At 36.1% G+C, this 26,423-nt stretch overlaps 1 protein-coding gene across 13 annotated transcripts in view; it reads left to right on the top strand.

The window, feature by feature from the left end:
* The window catches only part of HERC4 (HECT and RLD domain containing E3 ubiquitin protein ligase 4), a 128,233-nt gene that overhangs the window by 14,372 nt on the left and 87,438 nt on the right, over positions 1 to 26,423 (top strand). For all 13 annotated transcript variants that reach the window (XM_060406833.1, XM_042240932.1, XM_060406834.1 and 10 more), the window contains 2 exons: positions 15,407 to 15,566; positions 20,981 to 21,057. In XM_060406833.1, coding sequence (XP_060262816.1) covers positions 15,407 to 15,566; positions 20,981 to 21,057 — 237 coding nt within the window. The remainder of the gene's footprint in view (positions 1 to 15,406; positions 15,567 to 20,980; positions 21,058 to 26,423) is intronic.

Below are 26,423 nucleotides of genomic sequence, written 5' to 3'. Positions count from 1 at the left end.
TTGATGAGATAAAAACAGCAGAATGGGCAAAGGATAGGAACAGGCACTTCACAGAAAAGGATGTACAAATGACTTTTAAACCATGAGTACTCTTCAGCCTCATTCATACTAAGAGAAGTGCAGAAGACCCGTGTTTGACTGGAGTACCATCTCTGCAGTGAGGCTGTCAGTAAATAAGGTTCATAGGTTTTTATAATGGCTATTTTGTTGTCATATATCAGAATTACAAATGTACATACCCTTTCTTCGAGAAATCCAAGAGTATAGCTGTTGATTTGATAGCTACATTTGTATATATACAAAGTGAGTGTTACTGCAGGATTGTTTATAACAGCAAAACATTAGAAACAACATTGTGGGGAAAAAAACAACAACATTGTGACAGTGTGTGTGTACTGAGTTGCTTCAGTCGTGGCTGGCTGTGCGGCCCTATGGACTGTAGCCTGCCTGACTCCTCTGTCCATGGGATTCTCTAGGCAAGAATACTTCAGTGAGTTTCTATGCCTGTCTCCAGGGGATCTTGCCAACCCAAGAATCAAACCCACATCTCTTAGGTCTCCTGCATTGGCAGGCGGGTTCTTTGCCACTAGCGCCACCTAGGAAGCCCCAACAGTGTTGTGTGTTAGTCACTCGTTCATGCCCAGCTCTGCATGGAATTCTTCAGGCAAGAATACTGGTGTGGGTTGCCATTCCCCTCTCCAAGGGGTCTTCCTGACTCAGGAATCGAACCCAGGTCTCCTGCATTACAGGCAGATTCTTTACCATCTGAGCTACCAGGGAAGCCCCCGTGACAGTCTGTTGGGAACTGGTAAAATAATTTAGTCAATGTAATGTAAATACTATGTAGTTAAGAGAATGAGGGAGGATTTTGCACATTATTATAAGATAAATTGAGTGAAAAGAACAAGGTGTAGAACATTGTGTATAAAGCTATATTTTGGATTAGAAAAAAGATACTTGTAATTGCTTATAGATACTCTTGCCTGCGTACTAGAGTGGGCTGCCATTTCCTTCTCCAGGGGATCTTCCCGACCCAGGGATTAAATCCAGGTCTCTTGCATTGCAGGCAGATTCTTTACCGTTTGAGCTACCAGGGAAACCCAAATAAAAGGATAGGCTCTGAAATTAGAATGCTTTGGTACAAACCCTGTACCCTTTTGGCTATGTTATCTTGGGCACTTATCTTTTATTTTTTAGCTGTTATCTTGGGCACATAGCTTAGTCTTTTTGTGTTAAGTATTCTCCTCTAAAATGAGGATAATCATGCCAAGGGTAGTTGTAGGGATTAAGTGAGCTATCACACTGAAGTGCAAAGAACGATGCCTGGCATGTGGACAATGCTCAGTAAATGTTTTCTTAAAAGAAAAGTAAGTGTTACACTGAAGTAGCTAATATGCTGTTTCTGTATTTGCTTTGAGATAGACAATATCTTTTTATTTATAACTAAAACTCAGGCATTTATTCAACAGATTATCTACTTTGTCCTAGACATTGTGCTCATCATAAAAGTATATACTTCTTTATGCTTAGTTCTCATTTACCTTGTTGAAACTCATATTAAAAAGTTATACTCAAATTTCCCCAAAATGTATGTTTATTTCAGTTAAAGGTAGTGTATTGGAGCAAGAAATAAATTCCTTTACTGTTAGAATTTAAAGATCCATAGTAATAACAGAAAAAAGAGATTATTTTTTGTTGTTCTTGTGAGAATTACATAAATGATAGAAGTTAGATTCATTGTTTATTTTCAGAAGTTTATTGAATACTTAATTTGAAGATTTCTTAGTCTATTCAGGCTGCTACAACATAAATAATGTAGTCTGGGTGACTTACACAACAAACACATTTCTCTTGGTGGTTGAGTCTGGGTAATCCAGGATCAGGGTGCTGAGATTTGTTATCTTTTGAGAGCTTGCTTCTTGGTTCAAAGGTGGCCATCTTTTCATTGTGTCCTCATATGGCAGAAGGGTGAGGGAGCTAACAAAGGACACTAATCTCGTCAATGAGGGCTTCACCCTTAGGATCTAATTACCTCCCAAAGGCCTACCTCCTAGTACTGTCACATGGGAAGATAGAGTTTCAATGTGCATTTGGGAAGTGGGGGCAGGACACAGGTACTCCGTCTATAACAGAAGGTATAGTTTGTGTACTGGTAGTTTGGGGAACAGACTCTTAAATCATTTTTTTTTTCCTTCCCTGCTTATCCACCCTTTCAAACCTGCCCTTCCCAAAGTGATAAGCAGTCTTTTAAATTGAAAATAAATGCATTTGGCTGCAGCTTTCTACTCTAACTTTTGCATACATAATTATTTTAATACAAGTATGCCTAAATTTATTTGCTTAGTATGTAAAAAGGCTGTTAATAAAAAAATGGGACATTTGCTTATATTGTGCTTGACTGTGGGAAAAATTTATACATTAAGAAAATCAAGAAAGATAAATAGGCATTTCTGAGATTATAAAATACGAAGATATAATGTGGAGTTTTAAAATGATAAGATAAAATGTGGAGAACAAAAAAGGAACAGTTTAAATGGAGACCACTGTACTGTGAGTTAGCTGTCTCCAGCTCTCTACAACAAACTGCTGAAATAGCCTCTCTTCCTTATTTATTGATGCTTCTTCAATTCACTTAGCTTTAAACCTTAGATTCACCTTAGAGTCAGCTTCCTAACCTGTAGCAAGTGTTGACTCAGTTGCCAAAATCTTACTCTCAGTAACTTTCTTGTGTCTTCATTGCATTTGCAAGTGGCTAAATATGTTATCTTGAGCTAATTATCTTACACCCTGGGGCCCGTAGTTCCTGCTATCTCAATTAAAATTCTTTGCTTTAGTTTAGATCATTACTAGTCTATGCAAGAATTGTGGCAGTAGCGTTCTACCTGATCTCCCCATTCCAATTTATCCATCTTTAATCTTTCTAAGGCATATTTCTGTTTCTGTCTTGAATATTGCCCAGATCAAGTGCCATCTCATGCATCTCTCTGGTGTGTCATAAGAGAACTTAAGTGATATATTTTGCACAGTATCTAGTACAGTTCTCTGTCATTCAGTAAATTAGTAGGTTGCATTGCTAACTTCGTGTTATGTAATTATTTGGGTAAAAGTCTTCTCTACCATGTCAGTTACTGCCGGTTAAACACCTTGTCTTACATATCTTTATCACAGAAGAAACACAAGGTGTTGATGAACACAATGACCATTTTGGTGGATGTGCCATAGAAAGGGAGGAAAGTTACAGTTAAGACTCTTTTGTTTGGGTAAGTTTGTGGTCATCAGCTACTTTATAATGAAAAGTGTAAAGTTTATACCTGTTCTAAGAATGTACATATTGGAAGTGGTAAGGTAAAATCATTGTGGCTGTAAGGGGTAATGAGAATGAAGCTTGGAGGAAGTTGGTTATGCTCACTGATTCTAGAGAGAGGAGGTCAGTGCATGCCACACGTAGCTGAGGAGGAAGATACCAAGGTAATGAGAAGGCAGAACTCAGGGGAGATCTTAAGACTGTAGCCTTTATTGAGGTTTTCCAGGGAGAGGCAAACTGGACAGAATAAACAGTTAAGAACTGACGAATTTGGTTAATTCTTCCAGGCTTTGTTCTATAGGATAGGTTTCTTATTTCCTGGTACCTGGTTCTGGGATGATTTAAGGTAAGGGAAATTCTGGTTTGGTGTGTGAGAATTAGATAAAGATATAGTTGGTCGAATAATCTCTGGTTTGGTCAGTTTTTGTATGAAAGGCATGTTGGTAGGCAAGTTATCTTTAGGGATTTGCCAGTTCTGAGAGGGTTTAACTCTTCTGGTGTCTGTAAACCCCTCCCCCCACCTTTCCTATGTCATCAACTAGAATAAAGTAAGTAAGAAAATACAGTTAATTGCCTCTGAAATGAATGAATTCCAAATATACAAGAAAGAATGTAAGAAAACACAGAACAAAAAAAAAAGTTTTCATGACGATGAGTTGTACCATTCCAAATTCCTATTGATAATTATTGGTAATGATTTTAGAGAATAAGCATTTTCATTAAATGTTTTATGTTTAGGCTTTATTTTACTCTTAATTTTTCATATTTTATGATCATTATATGATTATATTAGTGATCCTTTAAAAAGTGTCAGTAAACAGTTTACTTTAGGAGTAGGGAAATAACATGGGCGGAGGAGCCTGGTAGGCTGCAGTCCATGGGGTCATGAAGAGTCAGACACGACTGAGAGACTTCACTTTCACTTTTCACTTTCATGCATTGGAGAGGGAAATGGCAACCCACTCCAGTGTTCTTGCCTGGAGAATCCCAGGGATGGGGGAGCCTGGTGGGCTGCCGTCTATGGGGTTGCACAGAGTCGGACACGACTGAAGCGACTTAGCAGCAGCAGCAGGAAAATAACATGCCTCGAGTGAAGTAGCCATTTGGTAATTTGTTAGCTCTGTCACATAATTAGCAATATCTTTATTTATTAAAGTAAAAAAAGCATTCTGAATTATTGATTGGTGTTATTCACTAATCCCAAGTAGTTAACGTCTTCATGTTTTAAAAAAATCAGACTCATAAAATACATCAACTCACTTTTGCTTGTTCAGTTAAACAGTTGAAGAACCATGAAAGAAAGAAAACCACTGGTAGATAATCAGTGTTGACAATTTAGTATTTCTTTACGCAGTCTTTTTTATTTTAAATATTCTTGATTTATCTTGCTGTGCTAAGTGTTGATGCTTGGGCTTTTCTGTAGTTGAGGTGAGCAGGGGGCTACTCTCTAGTTTTGGTACACAGGCTTCTCATTGCGGTGGCTGCTCTTGTTGCAGAGCCTGGGCTCTAGAGTATTCTGGATTCAGTTGTTTTGACACGTGGGCTCAGTAGTTACAGCTCCTGGGCTTTGTAGCCACTTGCTCAGTTGCTGTGGCACACGGGCCCAGTTGTCCTCTGGCCCAAGTTGTCCTCTGAAATCTTCCGAGACCAGGGATTGAATCTTTGTCTCTTGCATTGGCAGGTGGATTCTTTACCACTGAGCCACCAGGGAAACCCTATTTTCACAGTCTTTTCTCTGCACATATACTGGGTTGTGTGTGACATATTTTTATACACGAATGGAATTATGCATTACCTTTTAAATTTCATAGTATAGCATTTTGTGAACATTAAATTTCTAGAGATAGATATTAAGTGTGCTTTGCATTGGTTTAGTTGGAGTTTTGTGTTATTCAGGAGGGAAGGGGAAAATCTATATAGTAACTAGTGAAGCATGGTAGGCGGAGGCTTTTGAAACTTAAGCTCTGACTGAATTAAACATTTACTGAGTAACTGAAATGGAGGTTCTTAAAATTAGCTTTTTACCAAGTATATCCTTCTGACCTCCAGTTTCGTAATTGCAATTAATGTGACTGTGCTTGTTGCTATTCATAACTATTGTTTTTTAGACCCTGATAACTTGAGCATTAAACATCAACCAAGATTTTTGTTCTGTGTATAAAACATTGACAGCTTTGCAAATTCAGTTGAATTCGTTTTTTTTTTCTTTTAAATTAAAAATATACATAGGACTTCATTCAATTTATATACCATATTAAGAGTTGAGATTAATTGTGGCCTTTGGTCATGCTTGGTAATTGTACTTTTTATACCAGATAGTTTCTGATTTATGAATGAATTGTTTTTAAAAGCTAAATTTTTCTTTACTCATTGAAGTACTGCTGCATGTCATAAATAGGTTTTCAAACCAGTCTTTAAAACACATTATACCTAAGTATAATATTCTGTCAATAATTATATTTAACCTTTGTAACATTTTCTATAGAAAAATTCATACATTTGTGTATTAGAATTTATTTCCACCCATCATCTATCCTGGGTTGTTTGGCTCTCTTGCTTTATTGGTTCCACAAAGCTTAGGATAAATTTTTGTGAGTAACATTTAACTTAACTGTATATCACATTTTAAATATAAATAATACTTGACTACTACTGTCTCTTAGGGAAGAAAATTTATCAGTCTGTGTTAGTTATTACCCTAGTATTTTGATTTTGGGAAACAGAGGACATTTGTTCCTATGGGATTTGGGTCATTTATAATTTGGGGACTTCAGATAACTTATGGAGAAGGCAATGGCACCCCACTCCAGTACTCTTGCCTGGAAAATCCCATGGATGGAGGAGCCTGGTAGGCTGCAGTCCATGGGGTCGCTAAGAGTTGGACAGGACTGAGCGACTTCAGTTTCACTTTTCACTTTCATGCATTGGAGAAGGAAATGGCAACCCACTCCAGTATTCTTGCCTGGAGAATCCCAGGGACAGGGGAGCCTGGCAGGCTGCTGTCTATGGGGTCGCACAGAGTCGGACACGACTGAAGCGACTTAGCAGCAGCAGCGGCAAATATCTTAAAAAATTCTTTTTTTCTAATTACTAACTACTTTTTTTCTAATATATTTCTATAAGTTTTTAGAAGTTACAGGAATGTTGTAAAAAGTAGAAGCCACTTTTCCCCCTACATCCTAAAACTGACTACTGCTGTTTTTTATATTTTCATAACTTTATACCTGTATTAAAATACATAGTCCTGTACACATTACATAAAATGCTGTGGTTTGCGTTTTCATTTACTATGTTTTTATCTTTTCATGTTGTATTATATAGACATTTATTTTAATAGAAGCACCAGTTTCTGTTACATGGGTATTCCATATTTATGTACCTGTTACTGGAAATCACATTATTTCCTGTTGTTTCCCAAAAGGAAAGTTTGGGGGTCAGAGGGCATGCGTGTTTAGAATTGTAATACATATTGCCAACTTGCTCTCTCAAAAGCTTTTTTCCCCCCCTTGCACTTGTATTTAAAGATTGCTTACAGAAGTATGTCTTTTGCCAACTTTGAGAAATTGTTTGGCATGAAAATAATGTAATTTGAACTATTAATAGAGACTTTAAATTTCAAAATCAAATTTTTCTGTGATTGAATTATTCAGAATAAGTTGTTTATTTCTGTGGACCACTTTTAAAATACAGATGGTCCTACTTGGCTAACTTGACAGGAATGTTTTGAACCCAAAAATATTTAGGTAAGTATATTTGTTTGTTTGGGCTGCGAAACAAAATATCACAACCTGGGTGGCTTAAGTAACAAATATATTAGCACAGTTCTGGAGGCTGGAAATCGAATATCAAGGTGTCAAGTAGGGTTGGTTCCTCTTTTGTTAGGACACAAGTCAGATTAGGGGCCTACCCTGCTGCCATCAGACCTCATCTTAACTGATTACAGCCTTGATGACCACTTTCCCAAGTAAGGTCACGTTCTTGGGTACTGTGGATTATGACTTTCAGCATATGAATTTTGGGGTAACCCAGTTTATCCCATGGCAAAATTTTGAAATCTGTAGATGAAAGAGGATACAGAGTAACATGATAATGTATTTTCCTTCAAATAGCTGTTTTAAAATTTTGAGTAAGATGCAGCTTTTAAGAGAAGTTTGTTGTGAATATGTTACTAATGGGTTTTCCATAGTATTACCTTTATAACCAAAACACAACTCATTTTTTGCTTACTGTTTGCACGGTTTCAAGGTTCTCAGAGCATGGTATTGGTGATTATATCTTGAAAGTGAAAGTCCCTCAGTGGTGTCTGACTCTGTCCAGGATTCTCCAGGCCAGAATCCTGGAGTGGGTAGGGTTTTCCTTCTCCACGGGATTTTACCAACCCAGGGATGGAACCCAGGTCTCCCTTGTTGCAGGCAGATTCTTTACCACCTGAGCCACAAGAGAAGCCCAAGAATACTGGAGTAGGTAGCCTATCCCTTCTCCAGCTGATCTTCCTGACCCAGGATTCTTTACCAGCTGAGCTATCGGGCGAGCTGCTATTATCAGGTTAAAACCCATTTAGCAAAAGACTCTTAATAGACCATCTTGTATATCTTGTGATTGGTTGTCTAGGAAGAAGTGTTTATGTATATTGTGTTTAAATCAGAATGGATCACGGTCAGTCAATACTCACGGAGCTTTTCATGGTGATTCCTGGACATGCACATGCAGAGCTGCAAAATAAAAGTAGCTTCCCAGCCGAGGTTCAACGAAGCAGTGCTTTGCCTTCCTGTTACAATATGTCCTTTTTGCAGTATATTTAGTGCCACATTTTTTGCATTTTTGTACCTTTTCTTGGGCAATTTTACTGTTTAAAATGGCCCCTGTGCATACTGCTGAGGTTTTGTCTAGTGTTCCTGGGCACAAGAAGCCTGGAAAAAATTCATTGAGGCATGAGTGTACGGTGTTTTGGCAGTGAATTCAGTGTTAATGAATTACAATGTATATTAATTAAGATGTCTTTAAATGGAAACACAAAAGGTTATGAATGATTGATAAAGTGTTGTGATAAGAGACTTGGAGACTTGTAACACAGTAATCTTATATTTTCCCTAGGGGCAGTGATTCAGTATTGACTAAATAAGGATTTGTGGTAACTTTATGAAACATAACTACTGTGAATAATGAGAATCTCTATTCCCAACTAGACTAAAGAAAATTACAAGCGGAATAGTGGTGGGGTTTCTTAAAAGGGTGGTGCAGTGGTGAAATAAACCATCATATTTAGCATTTTTTTTTGGATATTGTGCAGAGTTTTAAAATATCTTTGAAGAAAATGTGAAAGAAGTTTAGAGTCGTTTTTTGTCATTTTTATTTTTCTCTTTTTGTACCTTTCGTTAGCCACAGTTGAGAATGAAAAAAAAAAATTTTTTTTTTTTTCTGTCCATAATGGCAAAGAGAAGAAAACTGACAGAGGAACATGTACATAATTATAGGACAGATCAGAAGGTAAATGTAGATATGCCACTGTATGAATATGGTGAAGTCGATCCTTTAAATGAACTCTTAAAAGAGTGAATCCTGGAGATGAGATTCTACATGGATTTTCACAAACTCAGGGATTGAGGAACATGTTTGTTAGATCCCAAAGGAAATAGGTTGTTCTTAGTTACTTGCTCAAATGGAAGGATTTTGTCACGTAACGTTTTACAGTAAGAACCTGAACCTTTTGCTAAAAGGATGTGCAACCATATTCTTTCTTCTTTTATGACGTTTGTGCAGCAAAATGATGTACAAATGAAAACTGGCATTAGGTTAAACATTTTAATTAGTTTTTATAAATCTAAGAATGACAGTGTTTTGGATTTATGGGGCAAAGATGGCCTTTTTCTCCTTAGTGGAATGATGCACCATCAGTTTTCAGAAATACTGCATTTTAACAGTGCAAGTGTAAGAAGAACCAGAAGTAGCAATGAGCTAGGACTTGTTAGATTTGTATTTGGAGTATATCTGCCTGACAGTATTTACAGGATGGAAATGTTACTTCTCTCTAGTGCTTTATCTTTTTTGTTTTTGCTCCTGTCTCTGAAAATGTTTTTTTTCTGCTTTTCTCGAGACAGTCTCCTATTGTTTTAAGTTTTCTTTGCCTTTTTCTGCCTCCTCAAACTAAATGGTCATTTTTTTCTTTTCTTAAAGAGAAATATTGTGAACTCTAAATACTGATATGAGCAGTGTTACATTTCTCAAATTTTTCTGTGAACATTTTGAAACATAAAAGTTGAAGGAATAGCACAGTGGCAACAGTTAGCATTTTGCCATGTATTTTTATCTGTATGTATTTGTATTTTTTTAAAAAATGCCTTATTTCTGAATTATAGTCAATTGTAATAATCCTGTGCTACTTTAAACCTTTCCCAGCAAGTTTAGCATCATATGTTCATAATTCTAACATCTTCCTGTAGCTCCCATTTATCAAAGGAATAATAGTTTTTTTTTTAATGGGCTTGCTTGACAGGTTTTTCTTTTGTTTTCTGTCCTCTTATATTTCCTCCTTATATTTCCATACTCAGCCTAAATTAAAGTGAATTTAATTCTCACTTCTTCCTCCCTTTTCTGTTTCTTTGGCCTTGAAAGGCAAATGTATTCAATAGCTTGGTGATTAAAACTTGAATAGAGTTAGCATAGTACCTAGTATATAATAAACACAACAAAGGGTAACTGTTTAGGGTTCGTCTGAGTTGTTTTTCTCATACAAGACATCAAGCCAGATTTTCTAGTGAACTTTTTGGTTTGTTTTGCTGGATTTATTTATTCTCCCTTTATTTTTGCTTATCACTGATTCTCTTTGCAGGCCATCTTGTTTCAAGCGTTCAACCAGAATTTGTCCTGAATGTGAATGTCTCAATTTAACATTGATCTGACTTTTCTAGCATACAGGGGAAAAATGGTTGAGCCTTTTAATATTGATTGGCCATTTGGGGAAAAAAAATAATTTAAAAAAATTGTACAGAGAACTTATTAGTTTGTATATTTGTTGTCTGAAAAGCCTGTGTTAAGTACTTCTTCCAAGGTATATAATAGTTATTTATACTCCAAATAGGTATCTTAGTAATTTGATGGGGCTCAAATTCTAAGAGAACCAAAGTTATTTATCTTGAGTTTTTAGTATGTAGAGGAATCTTAAAGAGCTCAGTTAAGTTTTAGTGAAAACATTGGTCTTGATACATTGCTTTAATTATTTTCTTTAATGTTTAATTTTTAAAATTATTCAAATTTGAATAGAGAGTATATTCATGTGGTTCAGAAATCAAAATAAATACACATTGAGAAGCTTTGCTCTTATATTTGACCACCCTATTTCCCTCTGCATCCACATCCCTTGTAGCTATAATAAACATAGGTAACTGTGGCAGAAAATAACAAATCATGTATGTTATTTCACATCTTGATTTTTTCCCTCCTTTGATAATATACCCTTGAGATCTTTCCACACCAGCTTGCAGCATTTCCTCTTTATTTTTCAGAGCATAGAATCCCAATGTGTGAACAAAATCCTTTATTGATGGATCTCTAGACTATTCCCAGTCTTTCGTTATTTTATACAGTACTGCAGATATATGTAAAAACACACATTCACACACATGCATATTTGTATATTTGTATGCTTCCCAGGTGGCACTAGTGGTAAAAAAAACAAAAACCAAAAACCCGCCTGCCAATGTGGGAGACATGAGAGACTCATTTTCGATCCCTGGGTCAGGAAGATCCCCTGGAGGAGGACATGGTGATCCATTCCAGTTGAAGAATCTGTACCTTGCCTGGAGAATTCCATGGACAGAGGAGCCTGGCAGGCTACAGTCCATAGGGTCGCAAAGAATTGGACACAACTGAAGCGACGTAGCACATATGTACACCTAGATTCTCCAACTTTGCCTATGTAGACAAAGGACAAATCAACAGGGAGAAAAGCAGAATAAGTGTATTGCCTTGTGTTCACAGGCGTTAGCACTCAGTAATGAGTAACTCAAGGGGATGGTGGAACATGGGCTTATATAGCATCTTAAAAGGACAATAAATAGAGAAGTAACAAGATGAAAACGGCTTTTTGAGTTTCTGGCTTGGCAGTTTGGGGGGAGGTAAATGTGTGGGGAAACTTAAGAAAGATAAGGGCTATTGAGTAAAGTTTGTTACATAGTTTGTACTGGTGCTGTCTCTCAGCTGATAAGGGTCTAGAGTTGTCTCCAGTGATTAACTCCTATCCTTCCTGGTAGAGAGGAAAGAGGACACCTCTACAGATTCATGTCCTGCTTTTAGGCACATTGAAGGAGAGCAGAGAGCTTTTCTTCTTAGTGGCCTTTAGTTCAAAATAATCCTTATGCCAAAATGGCATATTTTGAGTTGGCAATTCTGCTGCCCTTTAGTACACAGATGTATCTGTAGGCTAGATCTGGAACCAAAAGGTAATTGTGTATGTTTTGTTAGGTCTTGACACATTTTTTTTCCATAAAGGTGTCTATTTTGTGCTTCCACTATAAATATACAAGAGTGCCTTTCTTCCCAACAGATTGTTAATCTGACTTTTGAATTTTATGAGATGAAAAATGTTATCTTGGTATATGTGTTTTTATACTTTATAAGAGCAGTTTTAAGTTCACAGCAAAACTGAGTAGTAAGTACAGAGAGTTCCCATGTACTCTATACTACACATATACAACCCCCCCCCCCCCACTATCCAGTCTGTACCACAGGGGTATATTTCTTACCATTAATGTACCTACATTGACACATCATATCATCCACACTCATAGTTCACTGTAACATTGTCTGTGTTGTACATTTGATGGGTTTGATGACTATATAATGAAATGAGCCCGCCAGGCTCCTCTGACCATGGAATTCTCCAAGCAAGAACACTGGGGTGGGTTGCCATGCCCTCTTCCAGGGGATCTTCCCGACCCAGGGATTGAACCTGGGTCTCCTGCATTGCAGCCGGATTCTTTACTGTCTAAACCATCAGGGAAGCTCACTTAGTATTATACAGAATAGTAATAGTACCATATGGTACTATTCTGTACCATACAGAATAGTTTCAGTACCCTAAAAATTCCCTCTGCTTTACCTGTTCATCCCTCCCTCCCTTTAAACCCAAGCAACCAGTAATGTTTTTACTGTCTCCAGTAAAAGCACTTTCCAGAATGTCATATGGTTGGAGCATACATTTTGTAGCCTTTTCAGATTGGCTTCTTTCACTTAGTAATATGCGTTTAAGTCTCCTCCATGTGTTTTTATGGCTTGATAACTCATTTCTTTAGCACTGAAAAATATTCCACTCTCTGGATATACCACAGTTTATTCATTCACTTACTGAAGGACATTTTGGTTACTTCCAAGTTTTGGAAAGAATAAAGATGCTATAAACATCCATGTGCAGAGTTTTGTGTGGACATAAGTTTTAAGCTCCTTTGGGTAAATGTGAAAGAACACAATTGCTGGATCATATAACGGTATGGTTTGTTTTATAAGAAACTGCCAAACTGTTTTCCAGAGTATCTGTACCATTTTATACGTCCATCATCAGTGATGGAGAGCTATTGTTGCTCTATATCCTCACCAGCATTTGGTATTGTCAGTGTTTTGGGTTTTGACCATTTTAATAGGCTTATAATGGTAGTTCATTTAAATTTGCAATTCTCTGTTGCTATATGACTTGCCATCTTTATGTCTTCTTGGTGTGGTGTTATTTCAGGTCATTTGCATTATTTTTAACTGGGTTGTTTATTTTCTTATTGTTGAGTTCTAAGAACGTTTACTGTATAGATCTGTTTTGGGGGAAGGAGTGATAGGTCTTTTATTAGGTGTGTGTTTTGCAGATAATTTCTCCAGTCAGTGGCTTGCCTTCTCATTCTTTTGATAAATGTAAACTTTTGTAATCAAATAGAGAAGTGTACAAATTAAAAGTTTATGGCTTTATGAATTTTCCAAGTTGAGTGTATTGTTGACTTCTCAGCGTAGTTTGAATTTTCATTTCTCTCATCAATGGATTTGATATTTTTTCATAGGATTAAGAGCCATTTCTGTTCCTTTTCTGAATGGACAGTCAGTTCACATCTTCTGCGTATTTTTTTCACTGAGCTTCTGCTCCCCCCTCCTCCTGTTTAGTCTTTAAATATTAGGGAGGTTATGTTTTTATTGACATATCAACTACTTTTTCCCTCTTTTTTTTTTTAAATCAGTTGCTTCAGTTTGCTTTTAGTTTGTTTTACTATATTTGAAGAAGTAATTTGAATTTTCTCTGACAGATACATGGCATCTCTTTCTCTTTCCTCACATACTTAACTTAGTGTTAGTGTCTTCCAAAATTCTTCCTAGTATCTTTTAAAAGTATTTCATGTTCCCGTGGTGCCTTTTGTATAGCTTTACCTTTGCCTTTAATAAGACTCCTTATCTCGCTTGTTTTTCTATAGACTGGAAACTCCTTGAGGAGTAGAACTCTGTTTTATTTATCTTTCTCTAGTACTTAGAGCACAAGAAGTATACAGTAAATATTAATATTTGGCATGAATGATTGTGTCTTCTTTCTTTCTTGGATTTTTGGTGTCTTTGATTTTATAGCAATTGATATCAAATTTAAGTGTTCTTCCTATATCATTGTTGAACCAACCAGTCTTACTCATCCTTCTCATCCTCTCATTTTTTGCTCTTTATTCCATCTCCTTTGAAGATTGTTCTGGAGAGACATTGATTCATTTAGGGGTCCTCTGTGAAAGATTAACAGATCTTTTGCATTTTGCTTCTTTCTTCATAATTAAGATTTATGGGAGTGTTTTGATGTAAATAAATGATACCATACTTTTAAGTCCTTTTATTTTTTTGGGAGGAGGGATAGTATGTTATATATGTTATGTTTTGTTTTCATATGTTTCTACAATATAATTTTATAAAAACATGTACATATATAAAATATACACAAAAAAGTGAGAGATTCACATAGTGAATTTCCATGTACTATTTATCAACGTCATGAATAATGAACTCATAGTATTTTAAGGTAAGTACTTTAAAAGACATATCATTAGAGTTATACAAATTCTTAAGGCTATCTGAGGGCTAACTTCCCACCCCAAGATGCAGAATAAGTAATTCAGATGCAATCTGTATTTTCTCTGTTACTTAGGGATTCAAACCTCTGTGACATAATCTGTCTTATTACTGAACAGCTGTATTTGTACACTGAGCTAGAATATGCTTCCGAGGAAACTCTTATTGGTTCAGTTTTAGCAGCTCTGCAATAAGACACTTTCAGTTTATAGAAGACATAGCTTTATTATGAGGCTAAAGAAGGTTAATTTTTTTTAGAGGTTAATTTTAAATGATGTCTTTTAAAAAAATGTGTGTACTAGTAAAAAACTGATAGTGCACATCTTAAAGAGACTAAGGAAGCAATTTCATTTTCTTTACTGATTTGTCAGTGGGTATTGACAGTCTTATGAGGGCCAATATTTTAAATTAATTTCTGATTTAAAACTTGAACGTATTTTAACCACATGTGGAGTTTTTATATCTTTCACATTAAAATAGCAGCCCATAAACTGAATCCGTTTGTTATAGTCACATTGCCTTTCAGTTCTCTCCTCAGCATAACTAGTACATACTTTATGAGATCTGTAAAGAATTTGTTTCCTATCAGAAATTGCTAATTCAGATTATTTCATTTGTTTCAGAATCACTCCATAGTAGTATCACATATGGTAATACATATGTTGGTTATGATGTTATTGTTAAAAAACAGCCTATTTGTTCAAATGATTCCTTTTCAGCTGGACTCCTTTTATTGGTAATGGTTTTGAATGAAGAGCAGTTCCCAAGAAAATTTTTATATACCTTTAATTTCTTCCCCCAAATATTCAAGTTACTTAATAATCTGAGTTGATTATGCCCTGTGACATATATCTGTATTTACTACAGTGAGAATTTTGTGTGGAATGTATTTGTTAGGTTTTGTAGAATAACTAAATTACAGTCTGTATTTCAGCATTTCCTTAGCTTTTTTGTACAAGATGAAGACTGTATTCTTACTAGGAGTTTAAAACTAGAACATAATGTCTCTGTTTCTGATTTCTGTAGAGCAGGTTGTTGCCCTGGATGCCCAAAATATTGTAGCTGTTTCATGTGGAGAAGCTCATACATTAGCACTAAATGACAAGGGCCAGGTGTATGCTTGGGGTCTCGATTCTGATGGACAACTTGGCCTGCTAGGATCAGAGGAATGTATCAGAGTACCCAGGTAACAAAGGTGACCGACAAAGGGGTCTTTAACAATCTTTTATACTAAATTTGTTATCTAAATCATTCTGCTTACTACTGGGCATTTAAGAGTTGATATACAATTACTCCTCCCCTTTAAGCCCTAAAGGCAAGTTATTGGGTAGGTGCTTGCCTTCAGTTTGGATTGAATGCTGTTTCTTGTATATTTCATATTTTCTCCCAGATTATGTATGTTTGTAAAGATAAGGGGTAGAGAATGCACACTTTTATTATAAATTTTCTCTCACTGAAATCTTTAAGTGGATTAAGACTAAACCATTAAATATTGGTTGATTGTATGTTTCTTTCTCTTTGTTTTTTAGTCTATTGTTTTTATTGAATTTCAAAGTCCCACATGCTTAGAGTAAAAAGAATAATTCACTTTCTACATTTTTACATAGCATTGACCACAGTTTAATTTATGCTAACCACTGATTGATCATAGAATTATTTCAGTTTAAAAATAAGCAATGCTTCATCAATATTGTAGTCAGTATTGTAGTTTTACAGAGTTTCATAGGGCATAACCATTGCTTTAATATTAAAAACTGTAATCCTGAACATAAAGGTTTAAAGAAGAATATCCAGTTCTTTTGGGTACATAATTAATACACTAACTTGTCCTTACTGTTTAAAATTATACAAATTCCTGTCTCCTTAAACTCTCTTTATTTATGTTTTTTCCCTTGGTAATAGTTAATAGGGATAAAGGAGAACTCTCTAGGGAACCAAGGTATTACACTAATTTTACATTTATTCCAGGTAGCATTTTTATAGTATACACATTTAGATATTTTGTTTTTAATTTACCAATATTAATGTTTGCCCTGGCTTAAGAAATAGATAACTACTAGGATAAGAAATTGGAGCACAAGAAATAATACATTTCAGAACAGGAGGGAATTCCAGTGAGGACTCCATGCTTTCATTGCTAAGGTCACAGGTTCAATCCCTGGTCAGGGAACTAAGATCCCATAAGTTGCATGGTGCAAAAAAACAAAAACAACCACAAAACAAAAAAAACAGAACAGAGCTCTTATCATTAGAAATGACTTTTTTTTATATAAGTAGGGATGGTAGCTAGTTCCTTCAGCAAGCCCATATCTTTTTATTAAATGTGTGTGTGTGTGTGTGTGTGTCTGTTGAAAAACTTAAAGTATACATTTAAAGTATTTGTTTTGTTTTAGCATATTCAAATATTTTTTCATCTTTAGTTTGATGCTTTATATTTGTTCTAATAATGAGCTGTCTGTTTTGGCATATGTCTCATTAATGTGTTTTCTTTAACCTGTAATCAAATTCTGCAAAACTCCCCAAATTTCTTCCCTTTTGTTTCTTCTGTAATAACAATTAAATAGCAAACACATTTCCCGTTATGCTTTTAGTGCCTCTTTAATGATGGTGCTGTTGGGAGAGAGAATTTTTTCCTTAAGCTAAGTAAATTGAATTTTTTTAGTCATTTCAATTTTGATTTCTTTTAGAAAATGTTAATTTGCAGCCAAATGGCTGTTGGCTACAAAATGCAAAGCATTCATAGGAACAGAGTGATCTCACATTTGTCACGTTCTCTCTGCCTTTATTTCCTTCCATAAGTAATAATTGTAGAATGGGATTTTTTTTATTTAAGATTTTTAAGAACTTTGTTTTTAGTATTGAAAAGAGAGTTAGATGTTAGATTTTCTAAGTCCTTATTTTCAAAACCATGATTCACAGCAAGGCTGTCTAGTTTCCCATATTTTTCACTCCACTGAATTTTCCTTTTTTTTTTTTTGTTCAGTTCTGGTCTAAGAGTAATCCATAGATGCTTAGTAAAGAGAGAAAGATGAGAAAATTTTATTATGTGACAGTTTATTTGAAGGTTGCCCAATAATCCTGTAACTTTGCTCTTTTAATGAACCTGAATGGGGACCTGTAAGAGATCTTAATTGAGTCCTTTGGCTTAAACTTCTCTGTTTATGTATTTACTGAACATCTTACTAGTTTTAATCTGTGTATAAGGGCGTCCTTCCTGTTGAACTTTCTCAGTTTTTCATTGGGCTAATCTGATTTGGATCTGTTCTGACACACACATATGTATACATATATATAAATTTTTACTGGTACTTCATATTTTAAAGGGCAATTTAGTATTTCAGTACAGTAGGAGTATGTTTTTATGAAAGACCACTAGTGATTTTTTTTTCCTTTTTAAGTCTCAACACCAAATCATTTTTTAGATCCAAACCTTTTTCTAGGTGCTTAGAAATGTCAGCCAGCTTTGTAACTTTCACATACGTTTTGAATAAAACATATGATAGGAGGCAACTTAGACATATGAATAGATTTTCTTGATTTAACTCAGTTTTGAAAGCATATTGTAGAGTGTTCCCAGGCGGTCCAGGGGTTAGGACTCTGCTTTCACCTGTCGGCCATGTTGGATCTCTGGTACGGGAACTAAGATCCTGCAAGCTGCATGGCATGGCCAAAAAGTATGTTACAGTTTCTGCCTAATATTAGTATCAGCATATGAAAGTACAGAGTATTTCAGATTAAAAAGAAAATTAAAGAATATTTAATGGTAGAGACTAGATCAGTTGTTAGCCTAAATTTTTCCAAATCAGCTGCGACTTTTCTCAGATGAATAAGGAAGTTGTGGCTTAATTGGGAAATGAAAAATTGTTGATTATGTTTTACTGGGAAATTTATTTTTAAAACCACTTTCTTTTGAGGTACATTTGGCATACAGAAAGCTTTATTTAGTGTATACACCTTGATGATTTTCGAATTGGCAGAATATTTAATGCTTTAGTTCTTCAAATTCTTGATTTCATACTAAGTTCTTGATTTCATACTAAGTTCTTGATTATATTCACACTTTTCGGTGTTTCTTGTTAATGGTTGGTAAAGCATTTTACCTTTGCAGACAAATTGGAAATGCTTGGTTTCTGCCCATATTGCCCCTGTACATTAAGTTGGAAAAATGTAAAATGTAACAATACAACAGTATGCATATTCAGCAATTTATGTTTTGATTTCAAGGCTTCTCAAGGGAGGGGTGTATAAATCTTATTTCCAGGTTTATGCACTGTTTTCTTAAAGTTTCAAACATCTTTCAAAATTCAGTGAAGAAATAATTATTTTCTTTACAATGAATAATTTTAGTGATGTCATAGCCATTTAAAAATGTTTGACAAGAACTCTAAACTTTATGGTTAAATTTATAAGTATTTATAGAATATTTACCCTAGACATCTGAAATTTTGATTTTCTTTTCATAGTTCTTATTAATTAGGAATCTTCATATACATGTGTAAATATATTTTTATTTACAAAATTTCTTTTGTTTTGACTTTCCTATTAACTTGATTTGAATCCTCTTAAAAATTGAAAACTGTAAAACATTTACATTATCTTTTTTACTCATTGGGGATTATTTTTGATGAATTCTGTAAAACTTCGTTTCATTAAGAATTTTCGGACTTGTCTCTTCAGGAAAAATGCACCAACACTATTCATATATAGAACAGTATTTTTGTTTCTTTTTTAAATTCCTGAAAGCTTAAAAAAAAAACAAAAACCCTCTTCTCTTTCCCACTTCCACTCCCTCATCTTCAGTGTATTACATCTCCATAGAGACAAAAACAGATTTCTTTCTTTTGAAACAGTAATGCCACAGAAGAACATCCTCACTTCTCTCGAGCAGACACAACTAAAAAATTCATTCTATATTCTAAGCTGCATGATAATATTTTGGTAATGAGAATCACTGAGTGTAAATTGCTGTGCAAATTTAGAAGTTTTGGGGTCAAACTTTATGAATAGTTTAATACTAAAGCCTCAAAGAAGTTACAGATTGACTTATTCTCAAACAGTGGACACTTGACATACTTTTTGTTTCCCTGTACATTTTGCCAGGCATTGTGGTAGGTGCTCGGGATTCCATGAGTATAAGATAATATTCCACTCTTAAAGAGCTATTGTTTAGCAGAGTATACTAGTAATAATTAAATGAATAAGTATTCCAGTAATTTATAGAGATAAATGCTGTGAAGGTAAAAACAGTGCTGTTAGAAAGTAGAATTTGAAAAGATTTTACTTAGTCTTGCAAATTGGGCTTGATACCAGGAACAGTTGTTTTTTTAAAATGATTTAATACCGTTCACTAGTCAATGTATGATATACCTAATATGCATAAGCAGTAACAGTAAATGTTTAATAACTTCACAGTTGTACATATCCATGTATTTTTTTATTCCTGTTTTTGCTTTGCCAGTGTATATATAGCCTTTTGCTATATTTGAAAATCTGAAAATATGTTGGACCCTGTTAACTTGTTGGATTCTGCTAAATGGTAGCAGTACAACTCTCAAGTTTTGTAGTTAACATAAATCCACTAAATAAATTATTTTTAATACAACAATATGGAATTAGAGTAACTCTCCTTTTTCCCGCTTAAAATTTGGTTTGCTGAAGCTGCCTCCCGAAAATCATGGGTATCGACACTCTGGTCAGAACTTGCTCCGGACTCTCAAATGGCATAATCAGGTCAGGTGGCAGTATCAGGTAAAGGGAAATAAGAAACATATTGTATTTTCCCACCCCCTTTTTTCCTTGAAAATGTTAATTCAGGAAAAGCAGAATGACCAGGTGAAGGTGAACTAGATACAACCTGGGATGCTTCATGCATGGTTGCTTGATTCTCATGATCTTTTAACACTTAGCCTTTAGAGTTACATTACAGTTAAGGGAAAATCAGAAATTGGGAAGGAAAGGAAGCTAAAAAAATGTAAGGCAGAAGCATGAGATGGCAGAAATATGACCTCACACATCAGTGATCATAATAGATATGAATTAAGTTTCTGTAGTAAAGAATTAAATACATTTAATATCACTGATTTAGATGCAAAGGAGAAGGTTAGTCCAAAAGGAATAGGTTTCATAATTTGTGAATTGGTAGCATCACATGATAGGAATCCCTGCTGGTTCTTAAGGAACCTGATGGAGGAGAACATGTACTAAACTGGGCCAAATACACCAATTTTCAACAAATTAGATCATGTACATTTGTCTTAGAAATATATTACCAAGTTTCGTACTTTAAAGTTTTTCAAATTTTGATAATAAAAACATAAGAAAGCGCTGAAGTGTGAGCATAGATTACTGTGCTTATTGTCCTTTCACAGTGTTTTCTCATCACACCTCTTAATTTTTCATACTTAGATTTTGTTTACTGATTTTAGTGTAAATTTTTTATAAATTGGGCTTGTGTGAAAAAAGCATAAACTGCTAAGTCATGCTAGTAAGGAACTGCTGGTAAGGAAACTCTTTGCACATAGTAGGTGGTCAATAAATAGCATTCAGGATCCATTTATTAAATGGAATTAACTAATCCTGATCTCTCTTCTTCTTTTCTAGAAATATTAAAAGTTTGTCGGATATCCAGATAGTACAGGTTGCTTGTGGTTACTATCATTCACTTGCACTTTCTAAAGGTAAGCATTACTTCTAGTTTCTTTTGCCTTTTCAGCTTTCTTATTTAAAGGTGAAATTCCTTCAACTTCATCCTTATTAAACATTGCCCTGGTTCTTCTTTATCCTTTTCATTTCTGTATACATTTTAGAATTAGTTTGGCAGTTTTCACAGACACTTATTAAACTATTGGGATTTTGTTTGGGGTTGTACATTGTCTCTAAATCAAATTGAGGAAAATCTTTGTGATACTGAGTTTTTCAATTCTTCAGCTGGTGATATCAGAGAAGGCAATGGCACCCCACTCCAGTACTCTTGCCTGGAAAATCCCATGGACGCAGGAGCCTGGTAGGCTGCAGTCCATGGGGTCGCTAAGACTTGGACATGACTGAGCAACTTCACTTTCACTTTTCACTTTGATGCACTGGAGAAGGAAATGGCAATCCACTCCAGTGTTCTTGCCTGGAGAATCCCAGGGACGGGGGAGCCTGGAAGGCTGCTGTCTATGGGGTCAAACAGAGTTAGACACGACTGAAGTGACTTAGCAGCAGCAACTGGTGATATGTTCCCATTCATTTTAATCTCCTTTTAATTTGTCTCAAGAATATTTTGTTCTTTTCTGTGGAGAGGTCTTACATACATTTTGTTAGATTTTCTCATAGATATTTGATGTTCTTTGTTATTCTGAATGGTGTCATTCTCCAATCATTTTTTGCAAGAATATAGACATGAAATTGATTTTTTGTATCTCATTGTTCTTTAGCTTGCTGAACATTATTCCTTCATAGCTGGGGAAGTTTATAACTTGCCCAATTTCATTTGATCTCACAGATAAATTTTTTGTGACTAGAAACAGAAAGTCGTCTAATCATCCTGTTACCTTCACTTATTTCTTTTGACTTCTTCCTATGCTCGCTAACGATTATGAGTTAGTAGAGAACCTGCCATATATATTTATTTTTTTATAGTTTTAAAATTTTGTTTATTTATTTTTGTCTTTGCTGGGACTTTGTTTCTCTGCACAGGCTTTCTCTAGTTGTGGCAAACAGGGGCTACTCTACAGGTGTGGTGTGCAGGCTTCCCATTGTGGTGTGGCTTCTCTTATTGCAGAGTGCAGGCTCTAGGGCAAGGGCTTCGGTAGTTGCAGCCCATGAGCTCATTAACTGTGGCTCCCGGGCTCTAAAGCACAGCTTAGTAGTTGTGGCGCACAGGCTTAGTTGCTCTGTGGCATGTGGGATCTTCCCAGATCAGGGATCGAACCCATGTCTCCTGTGTTGGCAGGCAGATTCTTTACCACTGAGCCAGCACACATGCACCAGGGAAGCCCCATGTGTTTGTTGTTATATCATTTATAAAAGTAAGTTTCAGTGGCTTTCTTCTTATTAGTTGAAATTTATTAAATGCCTTGTGAGGCCTACTGTGAATGAAACAGTAGACTAGAACTGTAGGGAAATACCGATAGAAATTAAGAGACAGTTTTAGGGACCATGTGATCTGATAGAAGAGGCAGATGTGCAAATATTATAATTGAGGCAGAAAAAATATATACTATTTTTGGTCAAGGTAAAAGTAAAATACTGTGGGAATAAGGGAGAAAGTGTAGTTTGTCAGTAGAATTGGTAACAGTAAAGAAGGGATTCATAGTTGCTGCATCTTGAAAGATGAATATAATTCAGAATTGGAGACCTGTTGAGAAGCAGCTAGGGGGAAATGTTAAGGATTGGATAAAGTAATAGTACTAGTGAGGGCATAGAAGGAAAGTATTTTGTGTATTTGTGTATCAGCATATAATTTTACGTGGGTATTTTCAGAGCATGGGAGACATTTTCATACTTCAGTAGTGGTTGAAGTAAAAACAAATCTGTTACAGAGGGCCTTACATGCCATGTTAAGGGATTTGGATTTATTCCATCTAAGAAATAAAATGAGGGGTGGGGCTGGCATCCCTGTATTTTTTTATATTACCTGTCAACTTCTTTTTTGATACTTTGGTAGATAAATTCAAGATAAATTTAAACCCAAAGGCTTTACTGATGAGGACAGTTTCTCTGTCTTGACCAGTATTCTTTTGCCTTATTCAGCTTCATGTTTTAGCAATGTCTTATTCATTTAGTGAAAAACAAATTTTGGGGGTGGGGAGCAGATCGCTCACTATGAACTAGGCACAGTGGTAAGCAATGTAGTACTAGCCTTTATGGTGGTGGTTTAGTTGCCGAGTCGTATCCGACTGTTTGTGACGCCATGAACTGTAGCCCGCCAAGCTCCTCTAACCATGGGATTTCCCAGGCAAGAAAACTGGAATGGGTAGTCATTTCCTTCCCCGGGGAATCTTCCTGACCCAGGGATCAAAGCCTTGTCTCCTGCATTGGCAGGCAGATTCTTTACCACTGAGTCACCCTTAGGGACTAGCCTAGCCCTTACGATTCAGTCATACAAATAACAGTATAGTCATATACTACAAAAGAAGACTGTGAAGAAAAAGGTTTGGGATACTCAGATCCTGTATATGGGGACTGAACTTAATCTTGGAGACTAAGGAAGGCTCCTTGCTGGGAGAGAATAGAAGTAAATTAGACAAGCATGAGGGGAAGGTTTAGGCAGAGTGTGTGAGACAGAAAGTGTGTAAGAAACTGCCTTTGGAAAATATGAAGGAAGGTGAGTATGGCCAAAGTATAGTAAGTGAGGGAAGAGATTGGTGTGAAATGAGCTCAGAAACATAGGTAGATTTTATAGAACCTTATAAGCCCTGTTAAAAGTATTTATCCCAAGAACAGTGAGAAGGCACTGATAAATTTTTCTCAGGTGAGCATCATTTCAAATCTACGTTTTAAAAAAAAATCAGCTCATTTGAGTTTCATTATGAAATAAACACATGAACATATATAGAACAATTAATTTGAAACTTATCCAGACCATTATTATGGTGTCTACCATGTATCAGTTCTACATTTTTATATCTCTGTATATACAAATGTCTGCTAGTTAATGTCCATAGAGTATTTCTGCAAATGCATATCAGCAATTGGTAAGAGTGCATGTCTTTTGGAAGAGGAACTGGTGATCTAGTTTGGAGAGAAACTTAGTAAGTATGTACTATTATGGTATGAATTTTTTAAAATCACTTATTAGTATGTTAATTATTGGTGTCATTTATTTTATAAAAATAAGTAAAAGATGTTTGAAGGTGAAGGTGAAGTTGCTCAGTCGTGTCCGACTCTTTGTGACCCCGTGGACTGTAACCTACCAGGCTTCTCCGTCCATAGGATTCTCCAGGCAAGAATACTGGAGTGGGTTGCCATTTCCTTCTCCAGGGGATCTTCCCGACCCAGGGATCAAACCCAGGTCTCCCGCATTAGAGGCAGACGCTTTAACCTCTGAGCCACCAGGGAAGCCAGTTGTAAAAAAAAATGTAGCAGTGGGTGAGCAAATGTGGCCAAGTAGAGAAAACTAGAGATCTCTTTAAGAAAATTAGACATACCAAGGGAACATTTCATGCAAAGATGGGCACAATAAAGGACAGAAATGATAGGGACCTAACAGAAGCAGAAGATATTAAGAAGAGGTAGCAAGAATACACAGAAGAACTGTACAAAAAAGATCTTCACGACCCAGATAACCACGATGGTGTGATCACTCATCTAGAGCTAGACATTCTGGAATGTGAAGTGAAGTGGGCCTTAGGAAGCATCACTACGAACAAAGCTAGTGGAGGTGATGGAATTCCAGCTGAGCTATTTCAAATCCTGAAAGATGACGCTGTGAAAGTGCTGCACTCAATATGCCAGCCAATTTGGAAAACTCAGCAGTGGCCAAAGGACTGGACAAGGTCAGTTTTCATTCCAATTCCAAAGAAAGGCAATGCCAAAGAATGCTCAAACTACCGCACAATTGCACTCATCTCACATGCTAGTAAAGTAATGCTTAAAATTCTCCAAGCCAGGCTTCAGCAATGCATGAACCGTGAACTTCCAGATGTTCAAGCTGGTTTTAGAAAAGGCAGAGGAACCAGAGATCAAATTGCCAACATCCTCTGGATCATCGAAAAAGGAAGAGATTTCCATAAAAACATCTATTTCTGCTTTTTTGACTATGCCAAAGCCTTTGACTGTGTGGATCACAGTAAACTGGCAATTTCTGAAAGAGATAGAAATACAAGACCACCTGACCTGCCTCTTGAGAAACCTATATGTAGGTCAGGAAGCAACAGTTAAAACTGGACATGGAACAACAGACTGGTTCCAAATAGGAAAAGGAGTACGTCAAGGCTGTATATTGTTAAACCCTGCTTATTTAACTTAACATGCAGAGTACATTATGAGAAATGCTGGGCTGGATGAAGCACAAGCTGGAATCAAGATTGCCGGGAGAAATATCAATAACCTCAGATATGCAGATGACACCACCTTTATGGCAGAAAGTGAAGAGGAACTAAAGAGCCTCTTGATGAAAGTGAAAGTGGAGAGTGAAAAAGTTGGCTTAAAGCTCAACATTCAGAAAACTAAGATCATGGCATCCAGTCCCATCACTTCATGGGAAATAGATGGGGGAACAGTGGGAACAGTGGCTGATTTTATTTTTCTGGGCTCCAAAATCACTGCAGATGGTGATTGCAGCCATGAAATTAAGAGACGCTTACTGCTTGGAAGGAAAGTTATGACTAACCTAGACAGCATATTAAAAGGCAGAGACATTTCTTTGCCAACAAAGGTCTGTCTAGTCAAGGTTATGGTTTTTCCAATAGTCATGTATGGATGTGAGAGTTGGACTATAAAGAAAGCTGAGTGCTGAAGAATTGATACTTTTGAACTTTGGTCTTGGAGAAGACTCTTTGAGAGTCCCCTTGGACTGCAAGGAGATCCAACCAGTCCATCCTAAAGGAGATCAACCCTGGGTGTTCATTGGAAGGACTGATGTTGAAGCTGAAACTCCATTACTTTGGCCACCTCATGCAAAGAGCTGACTCATTTGAAAAGACCCTGATGCTGGGAAAGATTGGGAATAGGAGGAGAAGGGGACGACAGATGATGAGATGGCTGGATGGCATCACCGACTCGATGGACATGGGTTTGGGTAGACTCTGGGAGTTGGTGATGGACAGTGAGGCCTGGTGTGCTGTGATTTATGGGGTTGCAAAGAGTCAGAGATGACTGAGCAACTGAACTGTACTGAACTGAGAGAGAACTAGTGTAAGAACCTGGTGAAACTGGTAGGTGTGGATCTATTAGCCATATTTTTCTTTAGAAAGAAAACTGTATATGACTTGATTGATAGGTGATAGATTAATTAATAAAAACCTGTATGTAAGGTAAGAGAAGAGGGGAATTTGAAGGATGACTCCCTGTGTTTATGACTTGTGCTGCTGAATCAGTTAAGATGATTATTTACTGA

The sequence above is a fragment of the Ovis aries genome, chromosome 25 (assembly GCF_016772045.2).
Source record: "Ovis aries strain OAR_USU_Benz2616 breed Rambouillet chromosome 25, ARS-UI_Ramb_v3.0, whole genome shotgun sequence".
Lineage (NCBI taxonomy): Eukaryota > Metazoa > Chordata > Mammalia > Artiodactyla > Bovidae > Ovis > Ovis aries.
Note: the sequence above shows the minus strand (reverse complement) of the source record. Positions and strands in the feature narration are given on the sequence as shown.